General features: G+C 38.8%; 1 protein-coding gene across 2 annotated transcripts in view; it reads right to left on the bottom strand.

The window, feature by feature from the left end:
- PIEZO2 (piezo type mechanosensitive ion channel component 2) overlaps positions 1-20,630 on the bottom strand; it is a 303,485-nt gene that overhangs the window by 13,152 nt on the left and 269,703 nt on the right. The window contains exons 38-48 of one of the 2 annotated variants that reach the window (XM_051772546.1): positions 20,079-20,245; positions 17,210-17,385; positions 11,055-11,222; positions 8,101-8,490; positions 6,523-6,781; positions 5,827-6,009; positions 5,152-5,404; positions 4,278-4,410; positions 3,717-3,864; positions 3,389-3,603; positions 1,225-1,383 (exon numbers count right to left, since the gene is read on the bottom strand). In XM_051772546.1, coding sequence (XP_051628506.1) covers positions 1,225-1,383; positions 3,389-3,603; positions 3,717-3,864; positions 4,278-4,410; positions 5,152-5,404; positions 5,827-6,009; positions 6,523-6,781; positions 8,101-8,490; positions 11,055-11,222; positions 17,210-17,385; positions 20,079-20,245 — 2,251 coding nt within the window. The remainder of the gene's footprint in view (positions 1-1,224; positions 1,384-3,388; positions 3,604-3,716; positions 3,865-4,277; positions 4,411-5,151; positions 5,405-5,826; positions 6,010-6,522; positions 6,782-8,100; positions 8,491-11,054; positions 11,223-17,209; positions 17,386-20,078; positions 20,246-20,630) is intronic. The other variant, XM_051772540.1, reaches the window with a different exon arrangement.

Below are 20,630 nucleotides of genomic sequence, written 5' to 3'. Positions count from 1 at the left end.
TGAACAAGCACGGCATGTGTATATATGATGAGAGGGAGAATTAAGACAATATTAAAAGATCTTATGGGGAGATTTTGTAAATACAAATACAATCATATCCTGAAATAGCATGGTTAGTACAGATCTGCTGTTGCTCATGTTCTTCTAGATCTCCTTGTCAGGTCATAAATATGCTTTTGCATCATTATGCCCAGTAATTGCGATCGAGCCATTGATGGAACAGTAAAAGGCCTTCCTGTATCCCTAAATTCCTCCGACCTGGGAGTGGAGACCACGTTTTCCGCAGGACGGTGGGAATTTGTTTTATACCTCCTTACACCAAGTGGTGCATGGCACATTTGCAGTAGGTGGGCAGTCCTCAGTTGTGTATGGAACTGGGCTTTTTAAATCTTAAGCAGCAGAAGAATGTAGGCTAACAGGAAATAAATATACATATAACACTTTTCTGATCAGCCAGGCCACAAAGAGCATTTCATGTGAGGAAAGCTTTCTTCTGTTACTTTTCCTACTGGAATGCACTAAGCCCATACTGAAAATATTGTGAAAATGCTGAAATTATTCCAGTTTTTCTGTGGAATACATATATGCTTTGAACTAGCTTAATCACAAGATCATTGTAACAGTCTAAGTGGAGCGTGAAGTAAGGCTCTGTAAGACCACCTTTCACTCCAAGCAATGCCTGTTACTTGCACTAACACTCCTAACTTCTGAAGAGTTTCAAATGTGCAGCACTTCTCAAAGGAAACATTTTTTGATGCATAGTTCTTATTTCTCAGGTGTATTGTCTTTCACTCGATTTTGTTCACCTGCTAAGGTAGAGCCTGTAGACCTGCTCCAAAGATATCTTTGGGATTTGACACCTTACCAGTTTTTAGGACTGCAGAACTAATAACATTACCTGTTTTCTAATGTAATATGTAGCCCCTATCTCTGTTCACAGAGGTGATTTCTTAGAAGTGTTAAAAATGTCTTTTCCATAGGGGCCTGAATGGGTTACTGGTGTATCAGGCTTCTGGGTTCAGAGTGGGAGATCAATTTTTCTGAAGTTTGCATTCCTGGAATAGATTTTTTTTTTTTTGTGGACTACAGGGGACATATGGCATATACAGAGTATGCTATGCAAAATTTACTGTCTTATTTCCAGTAGTCTGTGAATAACCCCACAACTCATTATAACAAGTCCTAATTACACGAAAGAAAGAAGGGCAGTAAGTCTACACTTACCCTTGAAATAAGAACAGGTTGACATAGTTATAACTTTTTGTGAGGAAGTTTCCAAGAACACGAGTTGGATATCCGCAGCGTATCTGATATGCTGATAAGCCAAAATAAACACATTTCACAAAATACCAGAGCTGGGCAACTGTGTTCTGGCTAAATTTCCTGTAAAGGAAAAGATGGATAAAAGAAAATGATGAGCTTTGTATCTGTGTATGACCAAATTAGCTTGAAATGCTTTGTGCTTCTGGCAGTTTCCCTTTCCTGAGACCCTGTGAAAAGCCCGTGGTTTCTGACCCCATGTCAGGATTAAAACAGTGTTTGAAAGACGCTGAATGAGAAAGCCTATAAACAGCATCCATTGCCACCTCAGAGTCACAGGGGAGAGACTGGGAATAGGGTTCCCAAAGAGTGAGAGCCTGGGGCAGTGTCCTCTCCCTCTGGATGCTAGAGGTCCCTTTACACCCAACGCAGATTAGTCTTCCCTTGCCCCCCATGATGGCACATCACTCTGTGAGCCCTTGGATAGTGGCTGAACACCGACAGTTTTAAAGGCTATTTGTGTTCATGAGAGCACCTCATACAGAAATTTAAGACAGACTGACCTCTGAAAATGTTTTTCACCCTCCCCTGATTAAGTCTTATTCTGACAAATAGTTCAGGAACCATTTTTTGAATTGAGTTTTGAATATCTCTGAAGATGGAGATCCCATAGCCTGTCTGAGGAACCTGCTCCATTGTCTAACTACAGTCAAGAGTTTTTCATTATATTTAACTGAAATTTCCCAACTTGTGCCCTCTTGACCTTTCTGAAGAAAACTTAGCTTCTTCTCAGTGCCCTCTTAATAGGTAGCTGAAGACAGCTCTTCACTTTCTCTTCTCCAGACTGAACTAACCCTGTTCTCTCAACGTCTCTTCACACGTCAATTCCTCCATCCCCTTGACTATCTTGGTGAATATGTGCCACTTTTGGCTGCTGTTCAATAGCATGGTGGAACTGCAGAAGATGTCTCTTGATGGACAGGATTTGTCAGCCAGCCATAATCCAATATTTTCCATTAAATCCAGTAAAACTATTTTTGCTAAGAAATTTGCAGTGGTTTCTAAAACTTAGTCTGACTTAGAAGGAATACAAGAGGTTTCAGATGCAGATTTGAGATTAACAACTTGATACAGATTTCACAAAAGCACAGAAAACGTCAAAATTTTTTTACTTCATAACATTTATCAAAGTGCAGTAGAAAAGAGATGCATTTGAAAAATGCATTCTTTTTTTTTTTTTCAAATTTGGGCACAATTACTACTGCTCTGAGGAAAAACAAAATATTTTTTTTTGAGATCAAGTGAGACCTTTCGGTTTTTCTTTACACTGTGCACCTTTTTTTTTTTTCCCAGTAAAATAACTTGTGTAATGTGCCCAGGTGATGCACTCAAAATCTCTGTACAGTCAATGGAGTGAGGTAAATACTTCAAGGCAATTTGAAATATCAAGAGAGGAGTTAGCCAAGCACTAGAGAGGGAACCTTAAGAGCTCTGCACTGCAGACTGAGGTGATAAGTGCCTTGAGCCATGCAATAAAAAATGTTAGATGTGGGGGTGAACCTGACCAAGCGTGTGACACAAAATTTCACGCAGCAGGTGACCACCTCCACACCACCTCTTGAACCAAGTGCCAGGAGCAGGGGAGGAGAAATTTGCTCTTCAGAAGGAACAAGAGTTTTAGACATTCCTCAGTCTAAGGACATTTAAATCCACAGTTCACATATTCCAGGAAAGTGCTAAATTATAAGTTACTCTAAGGGAGACATTTTCTACTTGCTCTTCTAAAGCCACATGCAGCAGTCTAGGGAGCAGGGAATTGGATCGGAGGCCAACACTGTCTCAGCTGAAAGCTCTCATCACTCAATTACAGGCAATTTCTCTTACACCTGCTTGCATTTTGGCCTAAGTTGAGAATATTTCTGTAGATATACAATTAATTCTTCCTCAAAGTTATACTGGCCAAAGTTATTGTTTTGGAAAGGCAGTCCAACATTCTGCTTATAAATGAGACCAAGTAGAAACTTTTTCATGATTCCAAAGCCTAGCTGTAAACATATCAAATTTAAATGCAAGCAACTCGGTAGAGCATCAGTATTCAACCTATATTGTTTGTTTATAAAGGTTATACCTTTCTGTCACTCCAGGCAAGATAAAGAACATCCAGAAATGTATTCCGAAAACAAGGATGACCTGGAAGATGACCTTTCCCATGACAGTCTTTTTGAGGTACAGTGCTCGATCTACCACCATGGTACCAAACTGAATGAGCACCATCACCAAAAATGCCTCCGGGACCTGGTCCTCTGATAATGAAGAGGTGATATCTGCGGCAGCAGAGTGTTTCTGAAAAGGACAACACAAGGGTGGTCAAGGAAGAAGGACACTCACATGATATTTAGCATCTACACCATGTAAATCCTGCTGAGGATTTACACATAGATGCCTCTGTGACATACCCCAAAAGCCCAAAATCCAAACACAATGATGATGAAGTCCACTGTGTCTGCGAGGAACATCAGCACATACACATCAGTCACTGCACTGTAGTCTGGATGAATAAGATTGTAGAAAAACTGTCTGATGGGCACATACACCTGGAGAGTCCTAAAACAATATAGACCACAATGTGATTTAATAACATGTAACTTGCACTGAAGAAAATAAAGGCTGAGTGTGCTATGATTAATATTTTTAAAGATATCTAAAATCTACTCTGACAGACTTCACAGGACTTCACAGACACCAGTCCCTTGTTCTGATTGCTTCTAAACCACTGTATCAGAATGTGTTCAGTAGAACCGTACACAGCCAACCAAGTTCACATGGGACATTTAGCTTTTTTTATCAGGCAGATGCTATTTGAACAGCTGCCAATTTTTCTGATGTTCAGCTGCTGGGACATCTGCATACAATGAACACTTAACAGCAGTAGTAACCTGCTCTCTTTAAAATGCTGGTTTACTGCTTTACTCATTGGACCCTCCCCTCAGACCCACATCATTCCTCATATTGCTCACTTTTTAATTGTGAAGGCCTTGGCTTTGATCATTTGTTCTCTAAACTTTTCCATAAGAAGCTCTTTTCTAGATTTTTGCTTGATGCTTAACACACTGCTTCCTTTCTGACTGCTGTTCCGTGTACTGGTACTTCCTGGAAAAAAAAAAAGGAGAGGGAAAGAAAAGCCAATTCAAAATAAAAGTTTAAATGCCAAAACTAGAAGGTAATAAATCTTGAGACTTCCATCCCATATACAAATCTCACATTTGAAAGAAGCTTTGAGATGAAGTCTTTTTTTCCCCAATATGATAAAGTCTTGTGAGCATCCAGTAAAGGTTTCATCACTGGCATATCAAAACTTGATTAATAGGTATAAAAAGAGAAGACTAGTGATAAAGGCAAGTGTTTGATTAATCTGATTCAGTCATCTCAATTGGTAAAATACACATTTAGGCTAGAATAATCCTGCCCTTTTTACAAGGTAGAACAGGTAATCTGTTTCAATATACCTAATAAAAACTTTTCTCAGTTCAGGTATCATCAAATGCAGATATGAAAAATACATATGCTTTACATTCCCTCTAGCTGGAGATTATGCTGAACCAGAATTTCTGGATCTGGGCCACACTGAGCATTCCTTTCCCAGCTTTTGGATAATGTAATTTTAAAAGCATAATGAATCACAAAGTATGGCTCTCCATTTGAACTTTAAGAAGGCTTGGAGTGTGTTCAAACATGAAGTTACATTGGTTCATATCCTACTTCATCACTGAGAAGCAGCAGCATTCAGTAGCCCCTGGGAGCTCTGCAGCAACCAGCACAAAGTTTCAGTAGAATGATTCTATGGGAAATGAATGTTTGCTCTTCAAATCCCAGAAATGCCATGACATTTACCTCTCTTAGATCTGTGTGAGGAGAAGCTGGACCTGTGTGAAAGCTGTGATATGCTGCTAGAGCTCTTCCTCCTGATGGCAGTCTGTTGCTCAGGGAAGTGGACATGGATGGACTCCACTGATGCAGCAAGATTGACAGATTTCAATGAGGCAGAAGAGTCTCTCCTGCCTCCTGTCAGAGAGAGCTCATCATCGGTATCCTCTTTATTACTGGAGCTGTCTCCTTTCTCATCTTCATCCCATAGTCCATGGCACTAGTGGGAAAAGAAGAACAGAGCATATCAACCTTGTATTTCTGACACATCTGTATTTTTTACAGGCATTGCTAAACTCAGTCTCACGTTCACAATGGGGAAGACTAATTCATTGTGTTGGATACCATAAAATTAGGTTGCAAAAGATCTTTTAGATCATCAGTTCAACCATTACCCCATCACTGCCAAATCCACCACTAAACCACGTCCCTTCAGTGCCACATCTACATGTCTTTTAAACATCTCCTGAGATGGCGACTCAACCACTTCCCTGGGCAGCCAGTTAAATATTTATTAACCCTTTCAGTGAAGAAATTTTTCCTGATATCTAAATGAATGACTTTCCTATATCATGAGTGACTTAAAAAGTTATAATTAAATATATATATATAAAATAAGAAACTATTATCAAACCAGATTACCTTTAAAATGGATCTGTGGAAGAACAAAGCAAGAAGCTGAACAAGATCATAGTGCACGTAACCCTCTTTCTTCTCAATGCCAATAATATTGGGTGGATGGTAAGGTTTATCTTTTGTGTAATCCACATGTTTATTCCAAGGAAAGAAGCCAAACTGGAAGAAGTACTTGATGACAATGGCTACCTGTTCAGAAACAAAACACACTTTGGGTGTTTTATAAGCACGTCAGATATAATAGCCTTGGGACATTAAGAGGGGAGAAATATGACTATTCTGTCAGTTTTATGAGAAGATAAACAAGCATATTCATTGCCAGAGAGGAATAACACTACACATTTCTTCAGTAATAAAGTCAATCAACATTCACCAACAGATGATGCTCAGTGGTACTTGAGACACCACAAGCAGTGATTACTGTCTCTTGATTAATAATTACACAGTAACTGCTTGCAAATGGTCTGCTCTTGTGATAACTGCATTTTGTGCCAGGAAGGATATTGCTCATTGCAATGAAAAAAATAACAAAAAAGATCTTTCCATACCACAGAAATTGCCGGGGATGATAGCAAATATTTATATTAATATGAAGGGCCAGAGGCCCTTGACTCTAGAGATCAAAATCAGAAAATAGACCATGCAAGACTTAAAATTACCTTTTCTGTGTTAGACATGGGGTTGCAAAAAACAGCAGCATACCTCAGTATAGACAATGGCTGTCATCCAGAAACGTTTGCTTGGTCGAGGAACAGACAGCATGGCCCACAGGAATATAAGGATGGGAAGTACCAGGGTTATCATAGAGGCAGAGATCATGTGGTTAAGGATGATCACAAAATAGCACACCATTTCGGACCGGGCCACCAGCGTATTGTACAGGGCATAAATAAGGAGCAAGACTCGAGGCTGACCAACATAAAACTTCTCTGACTCCTCCAGCTCATCATCATGAAACATCCTGTGAGGAGCAGAGTACCATAAATGAAATGAAAATGAACTTCACAAGAGCTGCTTTTCAAATTGCAACTATTTTTCCTTTTGAAAAATATTAAATTCTGCTGCTTAGTTCAACGGAGGGAAAAAAATAAAAAGAAAATATTTAGTATTATAAACAAATAGCCTGATTCTAAGCTCAGAAAACAAGAATTTCTGGCAAAATAACTAAAAACACTGTTCTTCAGCTTTTAAATTTACCCAGGGTGTCGGCCTGGCTTAAGAACTTCTACAAACACCACTTTCCTACAGCTGCCCAACCAACATGTCTCATGGAAATCACACCATACTGGTGTGAATTCCTATCTGATTTATCAACACAGATAGGAACTTGGAAAGAAAACAGAGGTACATCATGAGACCTACATTATGAATAGTCCCAGGACATAAGATCAGAACACAATATATGTCCTTGAGCATTAGATATGTCCAATCTTTACAAGACTTAAATAAATATAAAAAACAGTGACTTTCATACACATTCATAATTCTCTCTGCTTTTCATAAAGAGTGTCCTGGTCTGAGAATAGATCTTACTGAAAAGCAAAAATTACTATGGAAAACCAGAAGACATGACATTGCATCTGACGAAGTCAGATCTACATATCCCCTCTCTCTCCAGATGCAGTCAGGCTGAAAGACATTTCTATGGTTTAAGATTTTGTCCCTGCATTTGGGGGAGCTCTCCCCATCTGAGTCAGGCCAGAAAGCGGATGAAGAAGTGCAGTGGCACCATCCCCACCTCAGTGCTGGTTGTGCTACTGAGCACAGTGTCTAACAGGCAAAGAGAGGAACTTATGAAAGTACTTAGCAAGGTGGTCTCTCTACACAGTTCTCAGCTCCTACTGGCTTTAAAAGAAACTGTTGAAGGCCAGTTTGCCTTATAGTAATCAAAAATAATTAAAGGAGAATCTTTTCCCAGATAGTCCTGGAGGAAACTCACTTGAAATCACAGCTGCCTGGAGAAGAGAAGCCTTCTCCACAATAAATTCTTAGAAAAGCCCTTGACCCCATGATAATTGCAGCACAGAAATTCGGTGCTAATTGAAACAATTAAATATGGTATCTAGGGAGAAAGCAGAGATTCCTTCTAAGATGAATTTGAATAATTTAAAAATCAGTAATTAGAAAAACTGCACAGGAAATGAGCTTCTTCCCTTAAACCAAACTTAGAACATGGTCTGTGTATCAGAAACTGCAGGCTAGTTCTGAGACAAAAAAACAAAGTAATGACAAAACTTTACACATTGTGACCCACAATCTTTCCTTGTCATAAGGTCTTACTTGTTCAGAAGCAGCTCGCTAGCTGTTAGCTCATGCGTCAGTGGGGGGAGAATGGTATCAAGTTTGTCCGTCCGGCTGTCATCTGGGCTCACCATCATGAGACTCTTACCAGCTGAGTCATCTGGGGACCCAAAGGGAAGATGTTCAAAGCTGACAGCTTTGCTGTAGGAAGGTGGAGCTTCTGCATTACTATCCACCGTGGAGTACAATGGCACATCGGTATCAGGAGTGTAGGCAGCTCCTTCTGAATCCAGGCTATAATCTTCCACCTCTTCTTCCTCCAACTTTGATGCAGAATGAGCTCCTTCCTCTTCATGCTCCCCTTCTACCTCCTCAATGGTTTCTGTTGTTCCCTGACGAGAATAGAGCATGGTGACCTGCGTAGGTTCACTGTCGGAGATGGATGAAGAGAGTGAGCTGCGGTTTATAAGACTCACAACCAAGCAAAATTTGTTAACTGTACCTTTATGCAGACAGCTGAGCAACCCCATTGCATTCCCAGGCCTTCAAAGTTCATATGCTCTGATAGAAAAGATATCATCATGATCTCCTCTTACACAGATGGAACATCTGGGTCCATTTGCTCCCTGAATGACATCCCACTGAACTCACAGTGATTCATTATGTTTTCACAGCAGTAAAGGGCAAATGAGAAACTACACTAACTTTCTGAAAGTAGTTCAAACACTTTCTGACCAGAGTCAAGACTTGCTATTACATCTATTAAAGGCATGCTCCATGGTGAATGATAGGCAGCCATGGGGTTCCTTCTACACATGGTGCTTTTAACAACCCCTGTATGGGTGTTGTATGCGACTGGAACATGAGCTGAACACACACATACCAACTCTAATTTCAAATAAAAGAACATATAAATTGCTGACATGAAGAAATACAACCTGGATTACCAAACTGTTCCAGTAACAGGGTATGTTGCTTACCTTCAGATTGTTCTATGTTCTTCAATAAAGTCTTCATTTTTACTTTATCTGCCTGCTTTACTTCTGCATGTACCTATTTTCTTTTCCAACTGTCCTTATTCACTCTGATCAGTTTTCTGCTTGATTCACCTTCCTTATTCTTGGCTTTGCGTAGGATCATAGAATGGTTTGAGTTGGAAAGGACCTTAAAGATTATCTAGTTCCAATCCACCTGCCGTGGGCAGGAACACCTTTCACCAGACTAAGTTGCTCAAAATGCCATCCAACCTGGCCTTGAACACTTCCAGGAATGCAACATCCACAACTTCTCTGGGCAACCTGTTCCAGTGTCTCACCACCCTCTGAGTGAAGAATTTCTTCCTAATATATAATCTAAACTTGCTCACTTTTAGTGTAAAGCCATTACCCTTTGTCCCGACACTCCATACCCTTGTAAAAAATCCCTCGCTATCTCTCTTTTAGACATCCTTTAGGTTCTTGAAGGTTGCTATGTGGTGTTCCTGAAGCCTTCTCTTCTCCAGGTTGAACAGCCCAAGCTACCTCAATCTGTCTCCATAGGAGAGGTGCTGCAGCCCTCCGACCATCTTTGTGGCCCTCCTCTGAACTCACTCCAACAGGTCTATCTCCTTTTTATGTTGGTTGTCCCAGAGCTGAATGCAGTAGTCCATAATCACTTTCTCTCTTAATGCTCTGTGTACTGCAGCAGTCTCAATTGTTGTAAATTCATGTAGCCTGATGACTCCAGACGGGAATCTGAATGTCATATTTGTTGGCTCTGCTTTTGCCCTTTCCATCCCTCACAAGTATTTTTTCACCTCTCCCCTCAGAATCACTCTTTCTCTTTTTAGTCTCTATTCCAGTCCTTCTCCATAGGTTAGACAACAGGTGTTTACGGGTTAGACAACTCAGTGTCTTTTGTTGGCTGCATGTCCTTGTATCTCAACAGAGACAAAACTAGTTTTCACATAGCTCCTATGAAATGAGCAATATTTTCACCTAAAGTATAACCTTTTACAGAAAACTGGCACTGGCAAAGCCATCTGGCACTACCTTCTGCCAAAATTAAAAACTAAGTTCCATCTCTTTTTCTTTTACACTGCTTATAAACTTATTGTGGCTATGTTTGATCACTTTATTTGTAGCAGCATTTTAATTAGAACATGTAACACTCATGATGATGTGTGTTTTGACGATTCACGGTAGCACTCATCCTGGTTAAAATGCACAAAATCATAAAAATCCATAATTTCAAAACGGAATGACACCAAAAATTTGTAAACCACTTTCAACACTGAAAGACAATGATGCCATAAAATTTCATATTTATAATACTAGTTGAAATACTGCTTCCCAATGCCATCTCTGGTTTTTACCTGCTAAAAAGTGAGCAAACAGCCCTGAACAGTTCTCTCTTTCGTTGGATATTAATATTATTCACTATCTTTTCACAGCTATTTTCCCATTCTTAATTCCAACACCTTACTCAGTGGTAAAGTAATCAAAACAGATTTAGTAATCTTTCCTATATGGGGAAAACTAAAAATTGAAAAACCAAGGCCGACATCATCTATCTTAGTTTCTAAAATTAGACATTTATTTCCATTTTTAGGATAACTAATTATCTGAGAAACTTCCAGCTTCCAATTTAAGAACAAGCATCAGCTCAGTAACTCTGAAAATCAGACACTTTCTTAGGTGATTAAATACAGACTTCAGCCTGTTTTTAGACAACTAGTGTAATGTAATCGAGCAACTTTTAAAATTACATGAATTAAGGATGAAAAATAGAACAAAACAAAAAAGAGAATAAGAAGTGAAACAACAAATGAATCCTAGATTATGATCCTGACTTTGAATCTCAAAACCATGCCACAACACAGAAGGGAGTAAAGCTTCCATTAACCATGCAAACCACTCTGCACACCACGTATCTGCAAAAGCAAATTCATGTACACTGCAGTAAGTATAACGGTATGGGTAAACGAGTGAACAAAGCATGCATGAGTTAAGCACCTTGACACTATACTGCCACTGTCAGCTGATGAGGAGGACATATCCATGCTCTGCATTTTACGAAGCCTAGGTCGAGCGCGCTCACTTGTTTTAGGAACAGTGTCTGGTCCATCTAAATCATCAAGGGTTGACTGCCTTGAGAACAGCATGGTTGCTTCAGTGTAGCAGCTAGCAGCGCAAACAGTTATAAAGACAGTGTTAAATACAAATGGTATTACACATGGTTCAGTAAATATGCTTGCCATGCAGCAAAACACTGACACAGAGAGAAAAGGTTCAGAGAGAAGATAAGGATTTGTTTAGAGTCACCACAAAAACACATTTCTACGCTCAGCTTGCCCATGGTCAAATTCATATAGGGGCTACAGAAGGTTAACAACCATCTATTCATATTCAAGAAGATATGAAACCAACAGAGTGCTCTACATGCTTTCCAGGGCACAGACTCACATATGTGAGCAGGTTTTATTTTGTTTCTTTGCTCCTAAAATTTCCAAATTCCACAAGAGTGTTTTGGGAAGTGATCTCCTCTGTACGTATTCTATTTTATTAATGATATACTGTGCTGAACCTTTTTGTACAGGTACAAGACAATTTACTAAAAGAGCCCTTAAAACTTAATAGCTCATATTCCACAAATAGCAAAATAGCTGTCAGACATTGGTTAATCCTCTTTTCGAGCCAAAGAGCCAAATCAGATATGTTACTTAGCCGGTAGATGCATGCCAAATACAACCTGCTCTGCATGAGATGGCATTTATTTTGATATTTACTAGGAAGCCCTGATGATTCTTTCCAGAAGATTTAATTTATTTCAATCACAGCTTAAAGTATTTCAAAACTGGTAACATGAGCATCTTGAGATAAAGAACAGATATAAGTAACCCTTATAAGTAAACCCTTATCTCCTTTCACTTATCAAATACAACAGGACAACCAGAGACATACACCATACATTGAGCATTTATGTGTTACTGGAGAAAAGAAGAACGGGATGAGTTATGAGAAAGAAAGTACATAATTAAATATAAGCATCTAACATAGCAACAGGAAAGAAACAAATACCTTAATGACATATGGTAGGTAAGAGGATTATTTCTCCTTTAAAAATCTTTGAAAAACACAGATGTCTATGAAATGAGTTGAGTGACCTGGTGTTCTAATGCATGTAGTGACCTGCCTGAATCTCTCAAACAGAATGAGAGAAGAAGGAATCACAAAATGCAGGATTTACGCTCTACTTTTCTTCTTTTGAGTCCAGCTGTGTTACACCTGAGCAGCAGCAGCAGGGAATTTGCTTCTTTGGCAAGCATTCTGTTTGTCCAGGGGTATAGAGAATTGGGAAAGAGGTCAGAAAGGAAGCACAATGATGTTTTCCATGTTACTTTGGTTTTGCTAGCTTGAAGTGAGGAAAAAAAATCTCCTGGCCTGAAGTGACAGTTTGCTATTACTGCCTTAAGGAAAATGCGGAGGAAACAGCAAAATATGTGGAACAAAGAAGCAATTATTCTTAGGCCTACCCTCACTGATGATGTTTTTTGACAGAATAGGCTGAGGCTGAAAGCATACCTTTGTCTTTGAACAGAAGAAAAGAATCACCAAGATACCAAAAGTACTGTGAAATATTTTCTTTAAGAACAGTCTTAATGGCAGGGGCACCTCTGTCCTGCCAGTTCACTTGGACAAGACCCTTTACGGGTCACTTTATTATTTCTGTGTGTGCACAAAGGCACACAGGGTCCTCCAGACAAAATCTGAAGGGCTGTCTGCACGGTGCATGGTTTTGATGAAGCAGAAAATGCTGCTTCCTAGGGGAACAGGAGATCTGCCCTAGAGGCCTGATTCAGCAGCATGGGGATTGGTTGAAGCTGTTTTAGTCGCTTGGGAGGGTCTTGAGGGAGGACGTTTCCACACCTATGGAGTAAAGCCAGGCCATTGCTTTATCAGTGAGGTTTTGCTGCTAAAATATGGGGAGATGGCAGCAAGTAGAAAATATAGTTTTGCATATTGCCTTTTGTCTATGTGCTACAATGTTATGCATGTGTTATTTTAGATCTCAAGGGCTGAGTTTATTCTTTTCAAGGGAAACACCTATTACTAAGGTGTTGAAGTATTTTAAATGCAGACATAGTTCAAAGGGAACTTTCCAAGAACCTTAAGCAGAGCAGCTGTTGAAATCAAAGTAGTACATGCCCGTTCATATATTTTCTATGGAAGAAACATATGCCAGCTGCCCTCCCAGACATGGAAGTCCTGACCTGGCTCCCAGAAAATCAAAGGAAAAGTATCTAGTAATCCCAATGGATAAAAACAGTGCCTTCAATGTTTGTTTTAAAACTGTTTTAAATGAAGAATGAATCATCAGAATAATTATTGACTGAGCAGCTGCTCTGTATCCTCGAATGTCAGGATATGTGTACGAGACAACACTTGCAGCACAGTCTGTATATTCTTTATGTACTTTAGGGACATGCTTCCGAACGTGGAAGAACTGAGAACACTAGTAAAGTGTAGAGATTTACACTGGACAAAGCTGCTGTTGACTCAAGTAATTGACTGTCATGTAAATTTGATTCAAGTATATCTTCCTGAATGACTTCAAATTCGTGTTGTTGGAGATCTTGAAAAGCATTAGCTTCTTGAAATCACTCAAGGACTAGGTATTTTAAATTGAATGTTCATTAAAAGCCCTGAGTTCAAGCATTTTATATAAAGTTGATCAGGCATTCAGTTCAAATGAGGATACATATAGCGCAGAGATGTTTTTATCCTCAATGAGTGGGAAATTTCTAAGTTAATGACTTCCTTTTTGCTAAACAAATTTACCCTTCCCAAAGAGTTTATTAGCTTAAGGGTTGACTTACAAATTTTTCTGTTGTTTTTTTTTTTACTGAATGGCATTATCTGTTTTAACTACTACATTCCCCACACCTGCAAGTAAAAATCCCAAACAATTACTAACATTCACAGTCCTAAACTGGACTTTGATCCAGCCCAAGTGGGGATTCTCCCTTCATCCTTTCTCCTGCCTCACTAGTCAAAAGTTACTTCTCCAGTTCTCCCTGCCTCAAGCCTTATTGTCCCTTCTGGTGAGGGAAACATCAATAAAAAGTGATGTTCACAAACACTCAGACTACACTTGTATATTTACTCTTACAGGAGGGTCAGAGGCTCCCACCTGCAGCTCCTATAAAAGTCTACACAAAGGTAGAGTTGGGAACTGAAAATGTTATCTGTGATCGACAAAAATTAATACAAACTGAACTGAATACAAACCCTAGGATATCGCAAAATCTGACCTAGGACCTGTGTCTAGCTGCTGCTACATAATGATAGGCTAAGTCCCATACGGGCAGCCAACTAGTTTTAGTAAGTTCCTAATCACCTTACAGAAATTCATAAGCTGTTTAACCTAATAAGCAGTTCATCAGTCAAATGAAAACAATCTGCAGCAAATGCTCTATCATGCTACCTCCCAATCCCTTCTGGTGGTATTTCTCAAATAGCCTGGTAAGGATCAACATCAATCTCTTCTCCTTCTGGCCCATGTGAACTTTGCACTTTGCCTTTAGGATACATAAAGAGAAACCAAACAAATGCTTTGTGAATACCTCATTTTATCTCTACCTACTCAGTGGAAAAATGACTGAGAATAAGTGAGAGCTCTAGTAAAAGAGAAAACCCCACAAAGGATACTATACAAATGTCCTTTTAGAACTTTATGTAGGGTAAGAACAACATCCCTGGATTAGACTTATGATGGTCAGCTCTGAATGTCACAAGAAATTTACAGTTCCTGCAACTGATGAGGAGGGTTCTCTCTAGATACCCAGTGTTTAGAGCACTGAGCAGATACCTACAGTAATTTCTGTCCTGAGTAGTAAGGATTATGTCTTATTATAATGGAATAGCTTCTGGACTTCAGCATTCCTGTGAACTTCTGAACGTGCTTACCTTACTCATGAACCTAATGTCCACTACAGAATTTTGTGTATTACAACCAAAGGATAAATGGAACAGAAACACTCTTCCCCTTCCCAAAAGTTTTCCACTGCAACCTAAGATCCCCAATCACAGGGACTCTTTAGATTTAATTAGTCACTTCTACATTTACTGGAAATCATTACTTTGAAATATAACATGCCATCTTCTCTTGTTTCATAATTCAAAAAAATATTACTCAATAAACTCACATGAAGTTTAAAACATTTCACATTTCTAAAAAAGGTCAAAAGCACTTCTGTAATCCCTGAAAGAGATATGCAAGTGTGCCACAATAAACAGAGGGCATTATCATTCAATCAACAGACTCATTACTGCTTCCTCTACTATTATAGCAGATGTCCACAATTTGTAAATACTCAGTGCAAGAATATTTGATTGTTCATTACCAGAAAGAGAATTTGAGATTAGAGAAATCAGTTCTAATACTGCCTTTGCTATTCCTTTGTTGATAAATCCTGTGACTTCTTCTAAGGAAATGAAGATGACAGAAACACACGTTAAAAATTTAACTTTTTCTGTTGCAAAGCAGAACCACAGAATCACTGAATTCTCTGAGTTTGAAAAGAGATCTTAAATATGTAAAAGTGTGCTCCAAGCAGGGTGAAAAATGGGTGGTTATTCTGAAAAAAAAGGCATAAGTGGAGCTCAACACTGGATACAATCTCACTGAAGAAGTAAAATCTATATATGAAAATTACAAGATTTGTTTTTCCTTTTTATAATTAATTTTGGAATTGGCTTCCCTTTGTTTATAGTTAAAGTTCCTGATAAACATGATTGTATAATAATGATGACTTCTTCTATCTACGGTAAACAGTGTGACCAAAAACTACATAATGAAAGCAGGACTGATATTACTATTTATTCTTTAGGTGAGACTGAACTTTGTGGAGTTATAACTTGCCCTGCAAATATCCAAGTGGTTCCAAGAGAGCTGGTTAACAGAATTTGATTTTATACTTTTTCTCACATCATTCGACTCTTGTAAAACTTTGAGACAAAACACAAAGTTTGCTTAGTTGGGTAACTAACCACTGAGAAAGATTTGCTCAGATTTGATGTTTATACTGGAGTGAACCTCTCAAAGTCCAGTGCTTACCCTGGGGAGAAATTTGTGGATATTTTGTTGAAGCATAGTACTCATAGACAGACACTCTCTCAAACTTGCTTTTCAATAATATCAAAGGAAGACAAACCCTCATTATTTTCAGTCTGCTGACATCTACCCATATGTCATTAGTAACAGCTAAGCATAATTTACTGTACACAGAAGGTTCTGGGTTTGCTGGGAGTATCAAACACAATATGATACTGCCCACTTAGAGAAAAACAGGAGACAGCGGAAGGCAATGGATTATAAAACAGCTGGATTTCCAAAGCCTTCCTTTCTCCCCCTCATGTTGGACAATTTCTGCAGTATCTTAAAAGTCAAGAACACCAGGGGCATGGTGGGAACAGGCCGCCTCTGTAAAAGAAAGTGCATGTGTGTGCCTCTGTGTTCATGAAGCAGCAGGAGCATGCAGTAGTTTTGGCAAGGGACTTGATGGCATCTGTTTTCAAAAAGGAATGACGATGGTGGTTTTTCTGAACTATTATGGTTATTTGATTAACAAATGTGTAACTCTGTTGAACTGTAATCATAGCAGTTAGGAAATTAGGCTCTTAAAACATTTTTTGCCCTGTGGATATGAGAGGGGGATTTTGTCCTCCCAAAGGTAGAATCTCTTTCGATGTAAAGCCTTTTTTGATTTGAGGGCAACAGACAACAATTTATTTTACAAAGATAAAACATTCACAATGAATGATCACTCCCCAAACTACTTGCCTGAATTCCTAAACCACTATCCAAGAAGCAACCTCAGCTTATTTTCCATTACTTTTCACGAGAACAGAACCCCTGCCAATGATTCCTAATTGTAGGGGGAACAGAAAGCAGTGGGGTAGTCATGCAGTGGAAAAGGAGTCAAGCTAACAACTGAGCCCACCACTATAAAGGAATAGTAACATATAGCAGTTTTCACTATTAAAATGGAAAAATCAAACCAAGAATTCAACATTGATCAGAAAGTTCATCAGTACTTAGATGTTATCTAGTATTAGGTCTACTGCATGAACCCGCTATCTTTCACAAAATAAAATTAAATCAATACCTGGAGATACTGTCACGAGAAGCTGCTGAATCTAAGCTATCCATTCTTTCAGATGCTTGCAAACCAGAAGCTTGACTGGGATTTTTATCAATTGAGTCCAGTCCCGACTCCTCAGAAAGTTTCATCATGTGGTTCTGGTAATACAAATGGATGCTCTCCCGTGTTGGAACATTTCCCTGTGGAAGAGAGTAGTAGATGTACATTGCAGGGGGGAAGTGTATTCTTCAAGAAATTAGTTTCTTCTGTCATTTGGCAAGGACTAGATTAAGGACTGTGCAAACAGCTGCCTAGTAAATAATAACTCCCATTTGTAGTTCCTTTTCAGAGTGCAAGTCAGATTCTGACTTAAAGTACCATGGCACGAAGTGTTTGGTTTTCAAGCAAAACTGGAGCAACCCATGTGGTTTCACTATATATAGCCACTACAACTCTGCTGCATGGACTACAGATTATTTAGCATGAGAATGAGGTGTGGACTGAGACCATGACTCAGTTTGTACTCCAGCAACTTTTGAGGTATCTCTTTTAGATAGCTTCACTGACTCTAAGAAAAATCATACATCTTATTAATGTCCAGTAGCAGTATTTTTAAACAGAAAAAAAATGGAACAGGTCGTGTACAAATTGATCTAGATTTTCATTAGTGTCCTAAGATCAGAATTTGTTCCGGAATTATGGACACAGCTGAGAAACCATGAAAAATACACCAAAGACTACTCTTTCTCTGTGATTTCACAATCAAGTAAGTTCACGAAAAGATGGTTTTATTAACTGCCAGCCCAGATCTGGGCACAGAATCAAGTCTTTCTGGTTATGATATTGCAATCAGAATTCTAAAGGTGTGCCATAAGAATAAAACTGACAATTTTATAGACTGTTCTTAGGTAGAAACACATCCAACTCATTCCACTCGCAGTTGCATTGACTGCAGATGATATACTGAGAGGGGAGATTGCTATTCTTGAACAGTCATTTTTCTGACTTATAATGAAGCCTTACACAAGGACTTTTTCCAGCTAAAATAATAAAAGTAGTTTAAAATATGGTCCGTATTTCCTTTACTAATATTATTAGTTTCTATTATTTCAACTCTGATCCTTTACAGTGACTCAAAACTACAATATTCAAAATCTGATGTTTTGTGGAAAAAAAATTAAATCTTAAGAACAAAATCTGACACCCAGGTTTTTAATTAGGTTTGTTTGTATGCAAGCTGTGTTGCTTCTGCAATGATAAATGTTTGTGCCATTATGACAGCCTGGCTTGAAACTATGTCACAGGTTACATTTTAGCTCCACAGCAGGCCTGGGATAAAGGATAAGAGTTGTGACAGGAAAAGGGCCTCACAACTGATGGAGGACTCAATTTTAGGTTCTTCTGCAGCTGGAAGAGATACCAAAGGAATTAATACATTAGATTAACTGTCCCCAACTCTACATTGGACAAAGAAACATGCCACCATGAGGGCTGCAGTGAGAGCCTCCTTTCTTGGGCAGCAATGACAGTCATGTGGTTGCTACAGAGACTTAGGGATGCTACAGAAGGGCCCCTAGTATCAGAAGATTTAGGATTGAAGTAGGATATACCAGCCTGTGCAAGGACATATGGGCTCTATTTTAATCAAAGTAGCATCCTACTAACATGCAATTGAAATACATAAATAAATACTAAACCTACTGGGAACAAAGCATAGTTAAAACTCAGAAAGTTGAGGTGAAAAGTAGTAAAGAACAATTAAAATAAGGTCTCAAATAAGTAATGGCCAGAGAAAGGCAGTTAGCCTGGCTTCTGCATAAATTTTAAAACTGTAAGAATCAAGGGCAGTGAGAAGGAATCATATTGTGCCATCATACATTGACAGTGGCTGGGGAATAGAAGGCTTTATTGAGGTCAAGAGTAATAATGCGTTGTTGACCTTTTTGACTAATTAATCCCTGAGACAGTCTTCAGTTTTTAACAAAAACTAGAAGGAACTAAAAATGGCAGATTTCCAAGACATAGTTGGGTAGCTAGTGACATATATAAAAATACCGGTGCTTAAAATGAGAGCTTTATCCAACTTCAAGGTATCATCTACTTATACCTGGAAGATCCAAATACATTTCTAGTTACACTAGCAGCATTAATCTTTGATAATAATGGACTTTGCTAACGCACAGCTAGCTTGTGAAGGACCACATAGCTTCATCATGATTGAAGAAATTTATGCCTATATGTTGTTATTCATTTCTAATGCACGTTGGTCTACAAAAGACTGAAATACGTGGACTGAGGTAGTTTTTGAGCTGTTTAAAATGCCATGCCTTTTCTTCCCTTCTTAAATTTATTTTGTCCCCTCAAAACCACACTATGTCACAGAAGTGTTTCAGACAAAATTTTATATTAACCTCTCAAAGAATCACTTTTCCAATAATTTCTTTTGTGTCCAGATAATAAATAAAATAATTTATTATTTATATATTTATCAAACAGCAAGCAGTAAAATGTAGGGGGTGTGTTTTAGGGATGCTGGAAGGGGTATCCTGGGAAATGAAGTCCCTAATGTACTCCAACACACATGGGCACTGGGGTACCACATGGTGATTGGTTAAGAGAATCACATGTTGTTTTAAAGTGCATAGAAAAAGTGTTGTTTGCTTCCAGTAAACGGATTTGCTTGTTTGGACCCTCAACTAACCGGGTCATGTGATTTATTATTTATTACATTAATAAATGCCACAGTAAAAGAGTCCAGACGTATTTTTAAAATGCATGTATAAGTGAGATTTTTATAATTTTACTCCTTACTACGGTGATCTGAAAAGACAACCTTTCACTTTTCACCAAGCTGGAAATGGCATTAGTAGACAAAATAGACCAAAGGCGTTACCTTCTTAATCTCCCTGGTCAGCATACAGCGCTCAATTCTTAGCACAGTGGAGATATCGATGTGTTCTCTTGAGATGGAATTAAGCCAAGCTGTAAAACTGTCTAGTGTTGCTAGGAAAAGGACCCAAGTAAACTTCAAGATATTAAATATCCTCTTGATGATGTTATCTAAGGGAGGGAAAAAGCAACAGAGAGTTAATGAACACAAATATCTTTTATTGTACTTTTGCCTGGAGTTAGATTCATTTTTCCTTCATTGTCTAATAATAACAATCCAGTCTGTGAGACCCTGTCATACTAAGGAATCTCTGAAGATGGCTAGAGGCCTTTTGGCTGTCTGGACCATTTTCTGACTGTATGCCTAGGCTTATCATCTGGAATCCCTCTTCCACCCTGTAAGTCCTTGATCCTCCAATCATTAGTCATACTAACAGTCCCTGATTTTAGAGACACAGTATGCACAGGTCTGTAAAATGAAACCCAAGGATTCGAGCATCTCCTGAGAGTATTCAACATCCCCAGGTCCTGTGATCTGAAAAACTGCTCAGCCAGC

Source organism: Manacus candei, unplaced genomic scaffold (genome assembly GCF_025592945.1).
Source record: "Manacus candei isolate 608988 ecotype Guabito, Panama unplaced genomic scaffold, ASM2559294v1 h1tg000008l, whole genome shotgun sequence".
Taxonomy (NCBI): domain Eukaryota; kingdom Metazoa; phylum Chordata; class Aves; order Passeriformes; family Pipridae; genus Manacus; species Manacus candei.
The sequence above is the reverse complement of the archived record's forward strand: the minus strand, read 5'-3'. Positions and strand labels throughout refer to the sequence as shown.